The sequence below is a fragment of the Martes martes genome, assembly GCF_963455335.1.
Source record: "Martes martes genome assembly, chromosome: 6".
NCBI lineage: Eukaryota > Metazoa > Chordata > Mammalia > Carnivora > Mustelidae > Martes > Martes martes.
In genome coordinates, this window is record NC_137893.1 from 89,685,991 (window position 1) to 89,706,322 (window position 20,332).

The 20,332-nt window shown below is 51.0% G+C and overlaps 3 protein-coding genes across 3 annotated transcripts; 1 reads left to right on the forward strand and 2 right to left on the reverse strand.

The window, feature by feature from the left end:
• Positions 1-385: 385 nt before the first annotated feature.
• Positions 386-8,121, reverse strand: GTPBP2 (GTP binding protein 2). The gene is made up of 12 exons (XM_080806486.1): positions 7,852-8,121; positions 6,101-6,127; positions 5,649-5,833; positions 5,200-5,308; positions 4,820-5,017; positions 4,346-4,520; positions 3,968-4,187; positions 3,428-3,563; positions 3,232-3,290; positions 2,510-2,681; positions 1,921-2,085; positions 386-1,684 (listed from the first exon to the last, which is right to left on the reverse strand). Exons 1-12 carry the CDS (start codon positions 8,035-8,037, stop codon positions 1,508-1,510), a joined length of 1,809 nt encoding a protein of 602 aa, XP_080662612.1. The 5' UTR covers positions 8,038-8,121; the 3' UTR covers positions 386-1,507.
• Positions 8,122-11,506: 3,385 nt separating this feature from the next.
• On the reverse strand, positions 11,507-11,890 carry LOC308344677 (ubiquitin-like protein FUBI; the record flags this gene model as incomplete). Its single annotated transcript, XM_080806412.1, has 1 exon — positions 11,507-11,890. One exon carries the CDS (start codon positions 11,888-11,890, stop codon positions 11,507-11,509), a length of 384 nt encoding a protein of 127 aa, XP_080662538.1.
• Positions 11,891-14,118: 2,228 nt separating this feature from the next.
• On the forward strand, positions 14,119-17,956 carry MAD2L1BP (MAD2L1 binding protein). Its single transcript, XM_080806490.1, has 3 exons — positions 14,119-14,225; positions 14,723-14,988; positions 17,015-17,956. The coding sequence occupies exons 1-3, from the start codon at positions 14,180-14,182 to the stop codon at positions 17,525-17,527; spliced, it is 825 nt and encodes a 274-aa protein (XP_080662616.1). The 5' UTR covers positions 14,119-14,179; the 3' UTR covers positions 17,528-17,956.
• Positions 17,957-20,332: the final 2,376 nt, after the last annotated feature.

The window sequence follows — 20,332 nt, forward strand, 5'->3', positions numbered from 1 at the left end:
AGCCTGACTCTAAGATCCATTCTTAAGTAGCTGGCAAGCTAATCACCAAATCTCTGACATGCACAGAAGTGGAGTCCTCACCACTGCGACCACAGCTGGGGGCCAACTTCTCAAGGCGGGGGTGGTTACTTATATCAGCTGAAAAAGGAGCAGTTTCACTTTCTAGTCTGCTCATTCGAGAGCTATGCAAATAAGCCAAAACAGCCAGGTCACAGTGGGGGAACACTGATCGCATGGGAGGGAGAGAAAAGGAAGAATGGTCCATGAGATACCAAACGGGTTCTTTCCCCATTCAGGGCTCAGCAGTGTTAGGGTTTCCCTTGTCTAATCCTGAAGAGGAATCTAGCTCTGGAAGCTGAGCCCACATCTTAAGCATAAGCACAGTGTGTTCAATAAAACATTTTTTATTCTGTACAATGTATATGTGTGTATTTAAATATATATGTGTGAGTGTGTGTGTGTGTATAAATGTACACATATATATACACACAGGTATGCAGAGAAACCTGAACCAACAATTCCCTGAGTCCGGGGAACCCAGGACATTTACAAAGGGAAAGGAGGGAGTCCATGCCCTAAAAGTGTAGGAAATATGGCAACATCTTTCCCTTTCCTCCAGGTTCCCTGCAACAGAGGGAGGACTTACATGGGAGCAGGAACGGGGCGGGGGGGGGAGGGGGCGCAAGGGTGGCAGGATGAGGAGCTCTGGGTCAGGTCCCCAGTCACTAGTGTGGGAAAGTAAAACACTGTTTGATTCAACATCAAAACCAACAAATCACTGCAGAGGAGGGGACGAGACTGATTGACATGCAGCTGACCTTCGGTATACCAAACCTGAGCTTGGCAGCCCCACGCCTGGGTCAGCATGACAAATAGCACCTGTGGGGCCTATGAGCAGAGAAATGGGAAATGGCCCTTGACTGAAGAAGGGAAAGGAGACAAAGCTGAGGAACAGACCTCATGTCTCAGCACAACGTGGGAGCACTGTCCCTATGCCATTTCTTCAGACTCCGGGCCACCAGACGGCCAGGAGCAAATGTCTTTTCATCCACAGTCAAGTAGAGATGGGCAACTTACATGGCCTTGAGAAGAGGTATAGAAAAAGGCATGTTCTCGAGGACCACCCCCAGGTGTTGTGACAATTCCTGAAGTGGAGGGACCGCACCGGCGAATCATGCCCAGTCTGGACAGTGGGGTCAAGGTGGCGCTGGTCAGCTCCCTCCAGTAGACAGGCCATGGGTTTGCCAGGGTCGATGAGCCAACCAGATGTACACACGGCTGCTGAGCACTGACTGCCCTGAATTCTCCTGTCTTCTCCCTTAGGACTGCCCCTCCCTGGCCACACTGAGCTTGGCACCTCTCCAGAAAGGTGGCAGGGAGCATGGGGCAGAGTACCGGTCTCTCCCTCGCCTATTAACACACAGAGCCGCCAACAGCGGGCAGCGTGGCCAGATGTCACCTTATATATTATAGGGACAGCAGTGGAGCTGTGCCTGCCTGGAGGACTTCAGAAGCCCATGTTGGCCTGGGCCTCTCCTGCTGCAATGGCTTGTACATCGGTGACATGGCCGATGCCCTTGGTGACACCCTCCCGGAACAGCAGCTTGGCGCCCACCTTCAGGTACTCTGGGTGTTTCAGGAAGCGGAAACGTACCACTGCCTTCTCCCCTGTCCGCAGCTTGTCCTGCAGCAGATAGGCCATCACTGGTCCTGGACAGGGCCTCCCATCCGGTTCTCTAACAGCCTGGGGTCTCCACCCCCCAGGGGCCAATCAGGCTTCTACCCACCCAGAGTGGGGCTCTGTCCCCTTTGTGGGATCAGGGAGTTCTCTGGGAGTCTGGGGCCCGGTCTCCTTCCTTTCTGGAGGCAGAAGAATTCTAACCTTTCCCTGGAAAAACAGCATGGCTGGGTCCCTCTCACCTTGGCATGGATCTTCTCCACCACTGCTGTCTGACGTACATTGCCCACATGTACTGTCACCTGGAAGCCTCGCCGGAACGTGGTGGCATGGAACAGCAGGACTATCTCTGCCTCGAACACTGAGCAGATGGTGGGGTTCATCTCCGGGCTCACCATCACCATGCCCTGGGGAGGCATAGCCCCGGGACCAAGGACAAACCTTGCATTAGTCTCTCCTCCCCCCACCACCATCCCACCCTCTCCAGCTCCTGACCCTCTTCCTCTAGGGCTTTAAACACAAAGACCTCAGAAGCCAATACTCAAAACTCTCCACTTAGAAGCCTTCCTATTCCTCTCATGTCCTCTAATCCTTCTTTCTAATGCTTAGTGTTTCTAGGCTCCTGGACATTCAGGTTGCAAGACAACAATCTGTATTTCAGTATTCTGAGTATTCTAAGCATTTTTCATACAGTCTACATAACCTGCTTCTTGGGTTAGAGACTGTTCCCTCTGAGTTCCTCTGAAGCATCTTAGGTGCTTCTCATTCAAGCAGCCAGTCTCCCAGGCACTCCTCTTTGTGCTCCCTCTCCAACCCATCCTCCCACCTTACCTTGCGAAGAAGTGCGCGGTCAAAGTCCCCGAGGGCCAGCGTAGCAGCCTGACCGGCTCGCAGCACGCGGCAGGCAGAGCGGTTCCGCTGGATGCTGCACACCCGCAGCTCCAGGAAGCGGCCGTCATCCGTGGGGCCCACCACCAGCTGGTCCCCCTCACGGCAAATCCCGCTGCAGCCCAGAAGGCAGGTGGCACGGCATCAGTCCAGCCCTCCCCCCAACCCTCGCCACCTGCTTCTCTGCGTGGGTCACCCAGAACAGTCTTTCCCTCTAAGCAGACTTCCTCCGTGGAGGAAGAGAGGGCTGGGGAAGAGGCCCTAGCTCAAGCTTTGGACTCTAACGGCTCATACGTAGAAAGACCAGTAGCGATGGCAAGAGGGACCTAAGGCTTTGACACTAAACACACCCTACACTTTGAAAAGAGTCTTAAGAGATCTCTCATTTCCCAATGTGGAAATGACATCAAGTGAAGGCAACTGGGGCTCAAGGCCCACACTTCTCCCCCAGGAGCCTGGAGATTCTAAGTTCACACCAATACTATTTCTTCCCTCTGAGTCAACAGACTAGCTTTCTCCAGCTCTTGTCATGGTGAAAGCCCGATCCGGAAACAAGCACATCGTTTAGATGGGCTCTGTACAACTCCAAGGTCTCCTTAAGGCCATAATCCAGTGTAGGGGTATGTGAGGGCTGAAGGGGGTGGGGAGCAAGCAAAGCAACTCACCTGGAAAGTGTCCCTCCAACAACTGTCCCCACCTCTGGTACCGTGTAGATTTCGTCCACCTGCAGCCAAAGGAAATGCGACCAACAGCCAGCCAAATAGGGCAGGCAAGTCCAAAATCTCTAAATAGGCTCAGGGCTCAGTCAGGATTAGTCCCTCCCCATTGTCCAACTCATGCCCCATTCAGGTGGCCAATTACCTGGAACTCTGTCAGCTGCTGCATGAGCTCCTCCTGCTCTTTGCTGTTGGTGAGTGGCGGCAAGATATTCAGAAAGACTTTAAGCAGGTCCAGACTCTCTCCAGACACGCTGGACAGTGTGAAGATAGGAGTGATGCTGTAGATGGAGGCATGGAATGGACAGATGAGGAAGCTTCTAACAGGAAGCAGAGGCTAGAGCTCCCTGCATGCAATGGGGAGCTTCTGGGGCAGGAGCGGGGACAGCGTGCAGGAGTACCTCTCTCCTATCTGCTAACCTTGTCAGGAGCTCTGAGTCCTCTCTCTGTGAGCCAGCCAAGGAATGTGGCTCACGAGGCTCACCCCAGAGCCCAAGGCAGACAGCGAATGCCTGGCACAACACTCCGTCTCCTGGGTCCCAGGCACCAGCAAGCCTCCAGGCTGGCTAGCACAGACTCCCTCCCACAATCCCACCCTAGAAAACCCACAGAAATATGCCAGAACTGGTCTGGCCACACGGCGGCCTTCCCTGCGGATCAGGGCTCTGGAGTGAGAGAGGCTCACTTGGGTGACTGGGCGAACTGCTGAGCCGCAGTGACAGCGTCATCCTCGGAGGTGACCAGCATGGGGACCTTGTGGCAGCCAGGCTGCTTGAGGACCCGCTCCAGCTGGCGTACTGTCCTCTCCACTGTGGTCTTGGCACACAGGTCCACCTTGCTGACCACGATGAAGAAGGGCACTTTCAGGGCCAGGGCCAGCCCCAGATGCTCCCTCGTGGTGCCGGCTGCCTCAGAAAAGGAGGGCGGATAGCAGGGGAGAAGGGTGAGAATGTGGGCGGGAGCAGAGGGAAGAGGAGTTCGTCTGCCTCTCAGATTCAAGGAGCCTTGGGGTGAGATAGTCAGCCGCCCCCTCCAGCCCCATCCCTGTCCCAATGCCTCGTACCAATCCCAGTGTTAGCGCTGACGAGGAGCAGGGCACAGTCGGGGCAGTAGGAGGTGAGGCCGAAGATGGTGGTGTGCAGGTACTTGTGGTGGCCTGCCAGGTCTATGAAGGTGATCATCTTGGAGCTGCTTTCGCAGATCTCTTCTGCCGTCCGTGAGTCACTGTAATTCACCACCTGGCCCAGAGCCCAGGGCTCTCAGTGTCCCCTGCCAGCCTCCCCAACCCTTTAAGAGTCGCCAGGACCTAAACTAGTCACTGGGTGACCCTACCTCCTAGCACTGAGCCCCGAATCTGATTTAATCCAGCTGGTTCCCCATGTGTTTTCTAAGGGGACAGAGCTTGTTCACTGCCCTCGGGGTCGTCTTCTACACTACTCCAGAAAGTCTCCGCACTCTGCCCTCGGGCTCTGTCCTTCACCACTACCATCCCATCCTCGGGGTCTGGCCCCACTGGGTCCCGCTGATTGCAATGCACCTCTCCCTTGCTGTTAAAGCCCAGGATCTCGAAGCTGATGCTGGAGGTTCGGCCAGACTGAATCTCATGCAGGTGGCGAAAAAGGTTGAGCCGAGCCCGGCCCCGCCCATTGTCCAGCTCTCCCTGGGTCAGGACTCCAAGCAGAGTCGACTTCCCTGAGTCCACATTGCCCAGGACGGCCACACGGAGGTCTAGGAACTGTGGATGAATTGCGAGAGGTAAGGGCTCCAATCCCTTACGTCTCTCCACGGATGGGTGGGTTAAGGGCACTGACACTCCTTGGGGACCAAATAATAACCTGGACATGCTCCCAGGTTCCCGGGCCTGGGATCCTCCTGGGGAGCAAGGGCATGAGAGGTCACAGAAGGGTGTACACTCACCTGCTGGTTGTCAGGGACCTTTCGTACCAGCACTTCGGTAATTTTCCGGGGCATGTCACTGTCATAATCCACTTCTCGCTCCCGGAGAATGGTGATATCTGCCCCGACCCTGTCACAGCAAGGCCACGGCTGCCACATCTCACCTGTACTCTCCTGTGCCACCCCCACCTTCCAACCCGGCTTTGAACCAAATGGCCTTCCTACACCTCCCAACACCAGACTTCACTTCCTACCATGCTCCAATCTATCCCACATCCTTTTAAACAAACAAATCTTAAATCAAAAAAGCCTTGGTCCAATACAGAGGAGCGCTCCCCACTTCAGCCCTTTGTCAAAAGAAGACAGCAGGAGGAAAGGCCCTCCTTGGCCCCTTAGGCCCGAGGTGACTGGGACTCACAGGCCTTCTCCAGAGTTAGGGGAAGAGAACCAAGGGGGAATGGGACACATACTTCTCTGCCATCCGGTGCAGAGTCTTGAGGGACGCCCGCATCTCCTCCTCAGCCAGCCCCACCAGCAGCCCATTGTCCTCTACCCCAATCTGGTAGACGGCTTCTCCACGGCCCTCCTGGAGGCGCCACTTCATCTGTGTCACCAGGTGCTCAAAGCGGTACTGGGATGGATTCACCAGCTTCAGCTTAGGACAGGTGAGATGTCATAAGAAAACTGAGTCAGAGATGCTCCTCCTAAACCCACAGGCTCCCCACCTGTCCTGCTATAAGGATCAGAATCTTCCCTTCCTCATCCCTGGTCTCCTCTAACAGTGAGTCCCCCTCTAAGAGAATGAGGTACAGAGCCTTGACCCTGAGCCATATCCCTAGATATCATGGGTTTGGAAGGATCTCAGAAAAAAATCACCCCATACCAGCAAGGACAACCTGCCCCTCCCCAGCCTAAGACTCACTTTATATTCGATATTTCCATCTTCAGCCTGAAAAGAAACAGAAAGCAGTTATGACGCACAGTCCTGACCAACCTCTACATCCCTCTGATTCCTGCTGAGGCCCAGGCAGCTAACAGGAGGAACCTCATAGGCATCTGCTCAGACATAAACCCTCTACTCAGTCCCAAAGGACCTCTCTGAAGTAAAGACCAGTGAGTCACCCATGTGAGCCAGAAACAGAGCCCAGTCCCTCCTTTCTTTGATTACTGGAGGTATAGTCTTTCTAGATGTAAGATCACCCCTTCCTTCTCCCTGGGGCCTCAAACTGTTGTCTCCAGAAGTCTAGATTGCCCCGGTGTTCGGGCTGCTGAGGTCATTCTTTGCCACTGGTCTGGGAGACACCATTTCCTTCCTGCCCACCCCTCTTAGCTGATGTCACCAAGAGTAAGAGGCTGCAAGAGGTTCTGGACCGGGGCCAAAGGGTGAGCTCAGCACTGGTCACTATAAGCCTGACGAGAGATGAGCCCAGGTAAAATGAGGGGCAGGGCTCCAAATTTGGGGCTAAGATGAACAGAAGAAACTCAGGAAATGTAACAAAGGGGACAGACTCCATAAATCAGATTCGCATGCCTCAGTTGAAAACCCAAATCCACCCACACGACCTTCTCTACATCTTCCCTCCATCAGGTGACCCACCACTGAAGAAACCTGTTGCCTGAGCCTTCCCCTCTAGGGTGCAACGGGGTAAGAGATTTGCTTGTTCTGTCTGTCCTACATTTTGGCACTCCTCTTCCCTGGCCATCTCTGTCTCTTTATTCCTTCTGTCATCATTCCATCTCTTCATGGCCCTCTAACTCCCAGGCTCTAACAGGTCTTCACCCATAATCTCTACCTCATAGAATATAAGGCAGATCTTTTCCCATTAGCAAAGATCCTTTTTATCATCTTGCTAAACGTGAAGAATTAGGATGGGTGGCTTCAGAAAAGTGGTACAAGGATGATGGTCTAGGCCAATGGTTTTCAAAGCAGGATCCCAGGACCAGTAGCATTAGCACCACCTGGGAACTTGTAAGAAATGCAGAGTGTCAGGCCCACCTCTGACCTACTGCATCAGAAACTCCAGGGGTGAGGCTGCAATCCTGGTGATTCTGAGAAATGCTAAAGTTTGATAACCACTGGCTTAGGCTCTTCCCCTAGGTCCTCCTTTCCTAAGAGGGATGAAATAGCATAGGGACAGATGGGGCGGGAAGCCATCCCCACTTCCTCATAGGACAAAGGGCAAAAGGACTTAAGCCTGACTGTCTTTCCTCTGTTTTTATATGTGTGTGCATACGTGTACTCAGGGATAGAGAGGAACATATTGCTCTTTTCCCCAGTACTCCCCTCCTCCCCTGTGGAACAAGTTTAAAAAACTCTGCTGCCTCCTCATCCCAGGATGCAGTCTCCCTTCTGTTGCAGCAGAAGGATGAGGCCAGGGCATTCTACTTTGCTCTCTCCAAGGAGATGAATGTGGGATCCCTTTTCCCTACTTCTCCTCCTGGGGTTACTGGATCAGAATGGAGGGATCCTCCCTCCCCACTCTTCCTCCCTGGGGTCCTGACACCAGACAGAAGGTCCTCCCTAGGGTCCTGGGACCGGAAGGAAGGGTTCTCCTCTCCGCTCCAATGTTGTGACACCGGAAGGGGGTATCAATTCCCTCTGTCCCGCCTCCCTGGAGTCCCGGGACCGGAAAGAGTGGTTTGCTCTCACCCGCCACTTCTCATGGGGCTCACCTCGGGGGGCAGGTACGGAGGGTTGTTGGCTTTGCCCCCTCTGTTCCTTCCGTTCTTCTTTTTCCCCTTTGGGCCCCCGCAGCCGCTGCTGCCGCCGGCCCCCCTAGCCTTAAGGGTTCCGCCCACGGCCGGGCCCCCTCCGGGCCGGCAGCAGCCGCCGAACAGCTCCGATACCCGCGAGTCCATTCGCCGCTGCCGCCAGCCCCCCGCCCGGCCCCTCCCCCCCCCGCCGCCACGGCCGCCGCCACCGCTGCTGCCGCCCCTACTGCCGCCGCCGCCCCTACTGCCACCACCGCGTCCGGCCAGCCAGAGGAGAGCGGGGTGGGGCCCTGCGCAGGCCACGCCCCCACCTTCTCCGGCCCGGGGTCGCGTCAGAAACAGCCGCGGGGCACCACGGGAGATAGAGTCCTCAAGCCTGGGACTTCCCTTAAATGAGCTCTCCGATGCCCTACAACTTCCAGGACGCATTGCAGCTCAAGGGGCCGCGGCGTGGCTTCGGGGCGTAGTCAAGGAGCGCGCCTATGCGCGCAAAGGCCTAGGGGAGCTGTAGTCTGATTACCAATCGCGCTCTAAGCGGGTCTTTTTCTAGGGCCTCCTTAGGGGGAAGTTTAGAGCCCCACGGCCTGGAGGTTGGGCAGTCACCCGAGGCGGAGGGCTTACATCAGAATCAAGCTTTGTGGGCGCTCCTTGGTTTGGCCCCTTAGCGAGATGCCAGACAACAGGTTTTGGACCTGAAGAGCTGCAAAATTCAGGGCGACTGGTCCCTCCAGCCGGCTGGCTCCGCCCCTGCCTCAGTTTCTTCCCCGACAGCCGGCGTGCCGTCGGGGTGAGTCAGGGCGAATGACAGGGCGGAGGCAGATGGTGGTTAGCCTAATTACAGCTGTTATTGTTGCGATGATTATGCCACCTTTACCCCGTAGTCACTACCTTATTACCAGCTAGCACCCTCCGGGGGCTGGTTTTAGCAACCCGAGACACCGCGGTGCCACAGACACGAGGCCCGAACCCATAAACCAGCCTTGCAGCCTCAGGGCTACGAGGATGCCGGTAGAGAGTATTACCCCTCCCCTTTGTTTTGAAGCAGAACCAATCCCAGCCAACGAGTTTAGTTTTAAAATAGCCCCGTCCGTAGGAGGGGCCTGGTCCCTACTTGGGGCGGGGCTGGGGCTCGGGTTACGTCAGCCACTGCTAGGGCTGTGGCTGGGAGAAGTAGCCGGCAATAGAAACTTGGCCAAAAACCCAGGGGATTACTGACTTTTGACTTTCTTGCCAAGCCATCTCTCTTGCTCTTTAGGGCCCTTGCAGTCGACAAAGAGTAAACTCACGCTGCGACAGAAACCAGTGCACAAGAGAGTGCGCAAGAAAGGCAGAGTGGAGAAGCAGTTAGTGTTGCTGGGCTGGGAGTCAGGACGCCAGGGTTTAATTCCTAGCCCCATGGCTGTCTCATGATTCACCACTCACCGTATGTACACTTCCCCTCTTTCCCAAACATCGAGATGCTCTCACACAGCCAAGAAATAAAACGACCCTTCCCTCCAGAACTCAGTTTTCCTTGGAAAACTAGAAGCAACGACAGTGACCTACCTCTGGTGATCCTTTCAAGGGTTCAGACCTGGTGGAGTCCATGGCTTCCCCTCAAGGCTACAAGGGGGAAGGTGGGTTACTGATCATTTAGTTGCTGTCCACATGGCATAACTCCCCGAAGCCATGGCAGCAGAAGAACCAAAATCTGCAAAAGGGCTTAGCAGATCCAGCCAATTCTGTGGTCTTCAGTGGTTGAAAGCACACATGACTTCTCTCTTTTCAACCCTGTTTAGCAAAAGAAAGGTAATGCTGCAGAAGTCAACTCCAGCCAGGAAAATTGCTACTTGGAGGCTGAGACTGAGGAACTCAGTAAGAGATGTCAAGAAGGATGGAGGTCGGAAGGGAGAGCCAAAACTATTCCCCCCAACATTCTCACCACCACTAGCTCTGTGCTCCCTTGATAACCAGGGCCTGCTGCACTTGCCTGATAACACTCATCCTCTCATCTTCTTGGGTCTTTCAATCACCCAACATGCACAGTTTCACTTTGTTCATCCCAATCCCCTTGTCTCCTAAGTGGAGAACTTCTTTTAAGAGGTGAGAGGGGATAACCTATTCTGATATCCCATTCTTGAACAACCTAGCTTACCATAGGAATGAAGGCTGGTAGAGGAGTAAACTAAACAGGGATGGCTGTCCAGGAGAAGATCAGAGTCCTGGGATATGGAAGGTAGTAGAAGTGTTTGGTTTCCTGGAGGGGTTGCTTATAAGGTGCTTATGAGGTGTTTGGCTATAGGATTATACACACACACACACAGTTTTTCCTGGTATATAATTAGTCATTTATTCTCTGTGTATAGTACCTTTACATGAGTTTTAAAATCAGGGACACGTGAGTGGCTCAGTTGGTTAAGCATCTGCCTTCAGCTCAAGTCATGATTTCAGGGTCTGGGATCGAGTCCCAAGTTGGGCTCTTTGCTCAGCAAGGCTCCTGCTTCTCCCTCTGCCTGCCAGTCCCCTTGCTTGTTCTCTCCCTCCCTCTCTCTCTCAGAAATAAATAAAATCTTTTAAAATAGAAACATTTAAAAAATAAATTCAAAGTTAGCATTCTTTGCATATACACTTTCTTGGTTTTATATCATGCCTAGGGTAACCCCACTCCTAGATTATGAATTACTCCCCAATATTTGCTTCAAGGAGTTTGGAGGTTTATTTGTATGGTTAGATCTTTAATCCATTTTATTTTTTTTAAGATTTTATTTATTTATTTGTCAGAGAGAGAGTGAGAGAGCACAGGCAGACAGAGTGGCAGAGGGAGAAGCGGGCTCCCTGTGGAGCAAGGAGCCCGATGTGGGACTCGATCCCAGGAGGCCGGGATCATGACCTGAGCCGAAGGCAGCCGCTTAACCAACTGAGCCACCCAGGCGTCCCTAATCCATTTTATTTTTTAAAATATTTTATTTATTTATTTGGGAGAGAGAGAGAGAGATAGAGGGAGCACAAGTGGAGGGGAGACACAAAGGGAGAGGGAGAAGCAGGCTCCCTGCTGAGCAGAGAGCCCTCTGGGCTTGATCCAAGGATCCTGGGATCAGGACATGAGCCAGAGGTAGATGCTTAACCAACTGAGACACCCTGACACTCCTTTAATCCATTTTAAAAAAAGATTTATTTATTCACTTTAGAGAGAGAGCGAGAGAGAACGAGCATGAGCAAGAGTAGGGGGAAGGGCAGAGGGAGAGAGAGAATCCTGAAGCAGACTCTGCGCTGAGCTGGGGCCAGACACAGGACTTGATCCCAGGACCCTGAGATCATGAGTCGAAACTGAGAAGCAGCCACTAAACTGACCGTGCCACCCAGGCGCCCCTAGATCTTTAATTCATTTAGAATTTACCTTTACGTAAGATGTTCAGTAGGATGATTTTTCTTGTAAATAGGAAGGTGTCTCAAGTTACTTGCTTTGAAAGTCACCCTCATTATATATTAAAATCTATGTATACATGGATCTGTTTCTGGACTCTCTCTTGTTTTGTTGTTGTTGTTTGTTTGTTTTTAAGGTTTTGTTTGTTTTTCACTGAAGTAAGCAGCTATACTGTGGAGAGTTAGGATTACAATGGACTTAAGAGTTGGCATTTCAGCCCTTCTTCTTGCCAAAAGTGGGCACAACCTTCACAAAGTGCCAGTTGTACTGCATCTGCCACTCGGCTTGACCTGTCTTCTTCTTTTTCTCCTGTTTGGACACCTTGGGAATCTGCCCTCTTACTTTCCCAGTACAGGCCAGGGAACTGTGGACTTTACCTCCAAGCATGCAGCTGGCTACTTCCAGGGAGGTCAGAGCCTTCACTCCACACTGACGTATGGTAGCCTCATCCTTCAGGGGCGTGCCTGCCAGGAGCATGACTTGATCTTCTGGAATGATGCCCTCCAGTGAGGCCACATGAGCCTTGATCTGGACAACTATCTTCTGGCCGGTCACCTCGAGGGGGTGCAGCTCCTGGGCGTGGACAAAGAGCTGCATTTCGGTGACTGAACCACGGGGAACCACAACTGCTACCACAAAGATGGAGTTGAGAAAGAGAAAGAAGTAAAGGTACGCAGTCCGCATGTCCTCACCCTGCTGGGTGCCACGTCACTGCTGTGGACTCTCTCCTGTTTGCTTATTTGTTTGCTTATTCCTGAAACAACACCACAGTATTGTAATCATTGTACTTTTATGGTGTGTTTGGTCTCTGCTCCCTACCTCCTGAGACACACCCCTCTTGGCCTCCATGACTTGACACTTGTCTATTCTTATATCTACCTCTCTAGATACTCCTCAGTCTCCCCCACAGGATCTTCTTTCTCTGTTCATCCCCTAAACATTAGTGTCTTCAGGATCCTAGCTCATCTTCATTCTACATGCCCTCCCTGGGTGATCTTACACACTCCTACACCGATGACTCTCCAATACACTTCTATTCCTAATGGTGTTCCTAAATATCTCTTCACTGTCCAATGCAACAGCAAACTCAACCTGTCGAAAACTGAATTCATCTTTTTTCCTTATGCACACACCAATAAACCTGGTCTTCCCCTAGTGTTTCCTCCTTCATCGAATGGCATAATTGGCCATAAAGTTGCTAAACTTAAAAAACCTGCTTGTCTTCTTGGTAGTCTTTATCCCTTTTCCTCTTCCTGGGATCAACCACCAAGTCATGCTCACTGGACTGCCTAAATATCTCTAGGGTTCACCGATTTCTTTCCACCCCTCTGTGACTACCACAGTTCAGGTCCCTTTCACCCATGCACTTGGGTAACTGCAGTCACTAGCTCTAATTGGCATCCCTGCCTCCTCTCTCATCCTCCCTGTAATGTAATCTCTATACTGCAGCCAGTATAGAGATTAAATTTATAAATTTAATCATTTTGCTCCCTACTTAAAGCTTTCAAAACTTCCCCATCCCCCTATAGGATCAAGTTCAAGGTTTTTAACAGTGCTTGAAAAACTTTGCCATGATCTGGATCCTGTTTATCTGCCACAGCCTTAACTCTTTATAATCTGAACTCTTTTCTTTCCTTTTAATTTAATGTACTTTAGGGATGCCTGGGTGGCTCAGTCATTAAGCATCTGCCTTTGGCTCAGGTCATATCCCAGGGTCCTGGGATTGAGCCCCACATTGGGCTCCAGCCCCACATTGGGCTCCCTGCTCAATAGGAAGCCTGCTTCTCCCTCTCCCACTTCCCCTGCTTGTGTTTACTCTCTTGCTGTGTCTTGCTCTGTCAAATAAATAAATAAATAAAAATCTTAAAAAAAATTTTTTTTAAATTTATTTAACAGACAGAGATCACAAGTAGGCAGAGAGACAGGCAGATAAGAGAGGGGGAAGCAGGCTTCCTGCTGAGCAGAGAGCCCCTTGCGGGGCTCAATCTCAGGACCCTGGGATCATGACCTGAGCTGAAGGCAAAGGCTTTAACCCACTGAGCCACCCAGGCGCCCCTTTAAAATTTTTTTTAAATTAAATTAAATTATTTATTTAAAGAGAGCACGTGAGTAGGTGAGGAGCAGAGGGAGAGGGAGAGAGAGAATCTCAGGCAGACTCTGGCTACTGAGTGCAGTCCCTAGCAGTCTTAATGTCACGACCCTGAGATGATGACCTGAGCCCAAATCAAGAGCCCTTCACTCAACCGACTGAGCCACCCAGGCGCTCCTGAACTCTTTTCATTCCTTGAATGGAGGATGCTCTTGTCTCTCAAGGTCTCCAGGATACCTAGGCCCTCCTCTTTACTTTTACTCATCCTACAAGTCACAGTTTCTTGGACACATTTCCACTGGGACCACCCCTTCTTCCACACCATCTAGGTTAGGGAGCCGGTCCTTCTATACACAGCCCGTGCAAACCCCACGGTATATAATTTATCACACGGTATCGTATTTCTAGGCAGCAAACCCCTTAGGACAGCAACTGCCTCCTGCTTGTTTGCCAGAGGCTCCAGCACCTAGGACAGGGCCTGGCAGTAGATGCACGAAGTAGGTGCACAATTAACGAACGCAGGAGAGAATGGGTGCGTGAGGGCGAGTGTCGCCTGGAAGGCCGACCTCAGCGGCTGAGAGAGCGTGGGTTCCCTGTGGGGGAAAGGCTCGGCGTACCCCTGCGAGAGTGTTCGGAGAGAGCACAGGGATCAAATCCCAACCCCGCCCAGCTTTCACCACTGTGGCCTTGCCGCGTCCCCATTCGTCCCGGCCGGGCCGGAAGTGGAGGCGAGGGCTTCCCATGATGCCCCGCGGGGCGCCTATTCAAAGTGCACGGAGAAGAGGGAGGCGGTCGTGATGGCGGCTCCGGAGCCGGAAGTGGTGTGCCCGGCCGCAGTACCCGGTAAGGCCTGGGGTCCCGAGCTTGGGGAGCCTTAGGGACTTGTTTCTCCCTTACCGCCGCTATCCAGTCTTTTAGCCCACGGCCCATTCTCTGGCCCGTCTTCCTTGCCCCATCCATCTTGTCTCCCATTCGGCTCCAGGGACTCCATCGCCCCCTGGGTCCTGGATCCCATTGGTTCGTCCCCAGTCAGTCTTCCTTTCCGCGGCGTTCTGGACCCCGCTTGATTACACTTAGCGTAAACGAATTTCTCCAGGTCAGGGCCTCCACTTTCTGAGCGGAGCCCTAGTCACAGGGTCCGAAGTTCTCTCTTCCCCACCCCCCATCCCGCCGTCACTTAGATCTTTGGCGACTGGAGTCGGGAATCTCCCCGCCACCACCCTCAAGGAGTTTTGCGGAGGGAATGTATGGGACTGTCCCCTCCCCAGTACAAGGGAATGAGAAGACTGACTTTGGCTTTTAAATTTTTTGTCTCCCTTGTCCCTTGGCGCACCTACCAGATTTGGAATGGTACGAGAAGTCAGAGGAAGCCCACGTCCCCCAGATAGAACTACTCGAGACTACGTCTACTCAAGAACCTCCCAACCCTTCGGAGCCCTTTTGCCCCAAAGACTGCATGGTGCCAGTGGTGTTTCCCGGGCCTGTGAGCCAGGAAGGCTGCTGTCGGTTTACTTGTGAACTTCTAAAACATATCATGTACCAGCGCCAACAACTGCCTCTGCCCTATGAACAGCTTAAGCACTTCTACCGAAAACCTTCTCCCCAGGTAGGCACAGCCTTTGGGAGAAAGCGGGTGGGGAGGCTGTGATTGTACATGGTAGGCAGGTGAAAAGGGTTCTAAGGAATCTTCAGGCCCTGTCAGCCTCAACAGTGGTAAGGAATGTGTTTGAGCCCCATGGCTTTAGTTTCTCTCCACTCTAGTCTTTGATAGTCTACCCTTCAGGATTTTCTCATTTTCATTTTCTGAAGCTGCTATTGTGTTGCATTTGGACTTCATGAACTGACCTTTTAATTTTAATGTCTTTTCTCCTCAGATGTTCATCTCTCTTTTTTTAAAAAGGTTTTATTTATTTATTTGATAGAGCACAAGCAGGAGCAGCAGAGGGAGAGGGAGAAGCAGACTCCCCGCTGAGCAGGGAGCACGATGTGGGCTCAATCTTAGGACCTTGGAATCATGACCTGAGCCCAGGGGAGATGCTTAACCCACTGAGCCACTCGAGCAACCCTCATCTTTGTTTTTAAGTTTTACTTACTGGGGACTTCCTTGACTTTATATTCGAACACTTCAGTAATTTTTTTTTTTTTTTTACATCTTAGTGTTTTTTTTTTTTAAAGATGTTTTATTTATTTATTTTAGACTGAGTCAGGGTGGGGGAGGGACAGAGGGAGAGGGAGAAGCAGATCCCCGCTGAGCAGGGAGCCCAACATGGAGCTCCCAGAACCCTGGGATCATGACCTGAGCTGAAGGCAGTCGCTTAACTGACTGAGGCACCCAGGCACCCCTGCAATCATAGTCTTAAGAGCTCCTTCTAATTTTTTTCACGTTCCTTTTTTATAGCATCCTGTTGTTTCATGTCTATATGATCTTCTCTTATGTGGAGACATTAATTATTGGTTTTTTTAAAAAAAGATTTTATTTATTTATTTGACAGACAGAGATCAAAAGTAGGCAGGGGGGAGGGGAGCAAGCTCCCCGCGGAGCAGAGAGCCCGATGCAGGGCTCTATCCCAAGACCCTGGGATCATGACTTGAGCTGAAGGCAGAGGCTTAACCCACTGAGCCACCTAGGCGCCCCTAATTACTTTATTTTTTGAAGTTTTACTCTGTTCTTTTCAGTTTATTATTTTTTTCTGGATTCCTTTTCCTCTTTGCTTTGGTCTCTGACTTTCATGTTAGAGGCTTTTATTCTGTGTCTGGTGAATATGTAAGAAAAAGTCAGTGAAAGCTCTGTGTGCATGGCTGGGCCTTGTGAGCTGTAGACTTCACTCTGAGGATATTGGGTAAGAACCAAGCGGTCTCGTGGAGGACTCCCGAAACATCAGTATGGGAAGTCTTCTCTCCGGAGAAGACAGGGTGGAGGAAATTGGGAGACGATCTAAGGGGTCTCACGTGGGTTTTCACTCAGTCTCCCTCTGTTCACTCTTCTGTGGTACCTAAATTGCCAAGTCCTAAGCCCTTCTGGGGTTCTGCGTGTGAATCGGTTTGCTTTTCATAGGGGCTCTCCCTCTTTTAGCACTTGGTATTCAGCTCCCTTGAATTTTTCCATCTGCCTTCTACTTCCCAAAAATTTGTGGTTGCCTTTGTCTGTTTTCCAGTTCTCTTTGCTCCTGGGAGTTCCTTTTCTTTTCTCCCTCCCTTCCTTTTTCTCTCATTTAGTAGCATTTTAGATGGGACCACAAATAAGCATGTGTTTAATTTTCCACATTTAACTGGAAGACCAACTCCAGAATCACCTTTATTAAACCAGATTATCCTCGTTTCCTGTTGTCACTCATGGCATAGCAAAATTTGCCACCTGGCATGCCACCAAATCTCCTTGACTATTTTAGTTGCTTATTTCTGGATGTCCTCCTGCTTCACAGTACTGTCTTTGCTGTTCTGAGCATGGGAAAAGTATGGTTTTGTACAAAGAAGGCATTTTTCTTTTTAAATATATTGCCCTCTGATAAAAACCCAGTGTCGTGACCATGGAAACCCAGTCCCAGAAGTCTACTGCATCCCAACAGGGTTCTTCAAAGGGCATTAGCTTCCCCCATCTCGTCCTTCCGTTTCACTGGTCTTTGTCCTCACAGGCTGAGGACGCGATGAAGAAGAAAGCACGGGCCACCACTGAAGTGAGCAGCAGGAAATGCCAACAAGCCCTGGCAGAACTGGAGAGTGTCCTCAGCCACCTGGAGGGTCTCTTTGCCCGGACATTAGTACCCCGTGTGCTTATCCTCCTTGGTGGCAATGCCTTAAGTCCCAAGGAGTTCTACGAGCTTGACTTGTCCCGCTTGGCCCCCAACAGCATGGACCAGAGCCTGAGCACTGCGGCTTGTTTGCGGCGTCTCTTCCGAGCCATTTTCTTGGCTGATGCCTTCAGTGAGCTACAGGCTCCTCCACTCATGGGCACCATTGTCATGGCACAGGGGCACCGGGACTGTGGAGAAGATTGGTTTCGACCCAAGCTCAACTACCGAGTGCCCACCCGGGGCCACAAACTGACTGTGACCCTGTCCTGTGGCAGACCCTCTATCCCAGCCACAGCCTGGGAGGATTACATTTGGTTCCAGGCACCAGTGACACTTAAAGGCTTCCATGAGTGAATGGGGCTGCTTCTTTATCGTGAACACAATGGCTTTAATTATCTTTCCCCCTATGGTGCCAAGTCACCCATCTCTTGCTTGGAGCTAGAATTGCTTCCTGGTGAGAGGAATGTTCTGTCCTTCCAGCTGCCTGCCTCCCCTCCTCAGACTTCCTGGTGGGCTGATTATATGGCTGTGGCTGTCATAATTATCACTGAACAACATCTCTTTGAATCAAAGGTTGATTTTCCCAGAAGGTGCTGGGTCAGGCATTTCTGTTCTGGTTGGAAGGCAAATATGGGGCCATAGACGGACACTCTTATGGAAGTGGCCCTTTAATGCTTTTTGCTGTGGCATTTCAGAATTTTTGCTAGGGACATAATGAACTTAAATATAAAAATGAATGGATTTGCATTAAATTATCCTGTAACTCTCAGCTTAAAGATTCCCAGGGTTAAGACTAGCGTGTTTTGTCTTTCTCCTTGGCATCTTATGCTTCAGGGTTTCTAGGATTTTTTTTTTTTAACTGATGGTTCTTTCTCTTCATAAACCCTAGGCCCTTCTGGGAAGTGAAGGAACTTGGCCAAGGTTCTGTAACACTTTTTTTTTTTTTTTTAAAGATTTTTTATTTATTTATTTGTCAGAGAGAGAGAGAGAGAGCGCGCGCGCAAGCGAGCATAGGCAGACAGAGTGGCAGAGGGAGAAGCAGGCTCCCTGCGGGGCAAGGAGCCCGATGTGGGACTCGATCCCAGGACGCTGGGATCATGACCTGAGCTGAAGGCAGCTGCTTAACCAACTGAGCCACCCAGGTGTCCCAAAGGTTCTGTAACACTTTGATGTCAGAGCTGGGACTAGAGTCCTCATCAGTTACCTCCTTGCCTGACCTCCTTTCCTCGCCATGTAGGGGTTTTTGTGATCATTACAGTATGTATGCCGAAGGTCACATAGGGGAAAAGGAGCTGAGAGACTAGGCTGAGAAAGGAAAACTGAGAGGGTCTTTGCCAAGCTCCAAAGCCCGTGGGAACAGTTTCCGAGACCAGATGTCCCTTCAGGGGTTCTGCCTAGTGTGTCTCCATTGCAGTGACTGGTGGCTGCTGGCAGTTCTTGCTGGCAGCACTGTCCTTAGGCATACCCTGCTCTCCTGCCTGCGGCACTTCCTCTGCAGCTGTGCCTCTGACTTGGCCATCCTGATCCTTGCTCTTCTCTCCGGGTTGTCCCCATCCTGACTACTAAGCACTGATGCTCTTTGTCCCTGAGGACACCTGCTTCTGTCTTGGAAACAAATTGAAGACACAGTCCTTACCCTGCTGGTGTTGGAGATAGGTAGGTTGTGTGTGTGTGTGTGTGCGTGTGCGTGTGTGTGTGTGTAAATGGGGACAGTATAAATGTACCCTATTACACTATTTTTTATGTTTTAAGAAGAAGAATGTTTTGTGTTAAGGAAACAGAAAACATGGTTTAAATTTTACACTATGTTTTAAGCACTTTACATACATTATCTCATGTAACAATCTTCCACAGTATGTGTTGTTCCCATCTTATAGATGAGGCTTGGGGAAATAGAATAATTTGCCTTTGTGGTGGAACCTGGATTCTAACCCAGTCCACCCAGCTCTAGAGGCTGAGCCCTGTGCATAGTGCTGCATGGCCTGTGTGGTTTTACTCGGAAATAATTAAGCAGATTCACTCTGCCAAAGGTGGTAGCATTGGAAAGCTGCAAGACTCGCTTCTCTGGCTTAAGGCTGTAGTTCCTGAGAGGGAACCTGCTGGTAATAAGTGGTCAGAAAATCTGGAATCAATGAGAACAGTATAAGTTTGGGTGATTTTTGGTGCTATGGCCACTTGAAGCATATTTTACCAGTTAGAATTTCAGCTGGTTTTCGGTCTGAGGATACTGCCTTACGAAAGAGGAACAGAGCCATATCTCCCACTTGGGAATGGAATGGACAGGCTGAGGGCTGTAAGGGGAGGGAGAGTTTTGGACAAGGGAGTTACAGATTGTTTTGACATGGAAAACACCTTAGGCCAAGTCAGCTCCCTCAAATTTTAAAAGCCTTCATAAGCAATGCCCAGATAATCAAAACAAAGTAATTATCTGGGTAATTTAGACACTTATTTCTCTCTTGCCTTGGCATGGGAGACCATGTCATTCTGATTGCATGAGTCCTTTCCAAAGGAATCCAGAAATGAAAAGGTCAGTTAATACTAACGACAACCCAGTGTAGGGCTCCCTGCTCAGTGTATAGTCTGCTGCTCCCTTTCCTTCTGCCCCTCCCCACCCACTCATGCCCTCTCTATTTTTCTCTCTCTCCCTCTCTCCAGTAAATAAATATAATATTTTTAAAAAGTCAACAAATCCCATCTCTTTCCCTGACAATAAGCTTGCTGAGACATCTGTTCACCTGTTTGACCTTAGCTGGGGACTCCAGAGGTAGATGTGAAGGAGCCTCTAACCCAGGGAGGGAAGAGCTCCAGCTGCAGTGGGGTCCTGGCCTTTTCTGTGTTGCTACCATTTGGGCCTAAAAGCAACAGTTGTGGGGCCCAAGTAGCTAAATGTAGTCTGCAGGTGGTGTCATCCTTTTTGTACTTCTCTTCACATCCTGCTCCCCCAGGTGTGGGCCTTGCCCCGGTGCCTAGGTCTCCGTTTGTTACTTGGGTGGAATAGTCCTGTGGAAAGGGTGAATAGAGACCTCTCATGAAGACTGAGGAGAATGGAACGATGGACCCCACTCTGTAGGACCTGGCATGGGTGGGGGTTAATTGCTTTAGATTCCTAGACTTTTAGAGCCAAGACCTCAAGTTCTTTCTTTCACTCAATTCTGAGGC

Coding starts and splice junctions, on each gene's coding strand:
- GTPBP2 (XM_080806486.1), bottom strand. CDS start 8,037: ATGGACTCGCGGGTATCGGAGCTGTTCGGCGGCTGCTGCCGGCCCGGA. Junction 6,128..7,851: donor CTCCGTACCTGCCCCCCGAG/GTGAGCCCCATG, acceptor GTTTCTTTTCAG/GCTGAAGATGGAAATATCGA. Junction 3,291..3,427: donor AGCAGCTGACAGAGTTCCAG/GTAATTGGCCAC, acceptor CTTTGGCTGCAG/GTGGACGAAATCTACACGGT.
- MAD2L1BP (XM_080806490.1), top strand. CDS start 14,180: ATGGCGGCTCCGGAGCCGGAAGTGGTGTGCCCGGCCGCAGTACCCG. Junction 14,226..14,722: donor GTGCCCGGCCGCAGTACCCG/GTAAGGCCTGGG, acceptor CGCACCTACCAG/ATTTGGAATGGTACGAGAAG. Junction 14,989..17,014: donor ACCGAAAACCTTCTCCCCAG/GTAGGCACAGCC, acceptor TTGTCCTCACAG/GCTGAGGACGCGATGAAGAA.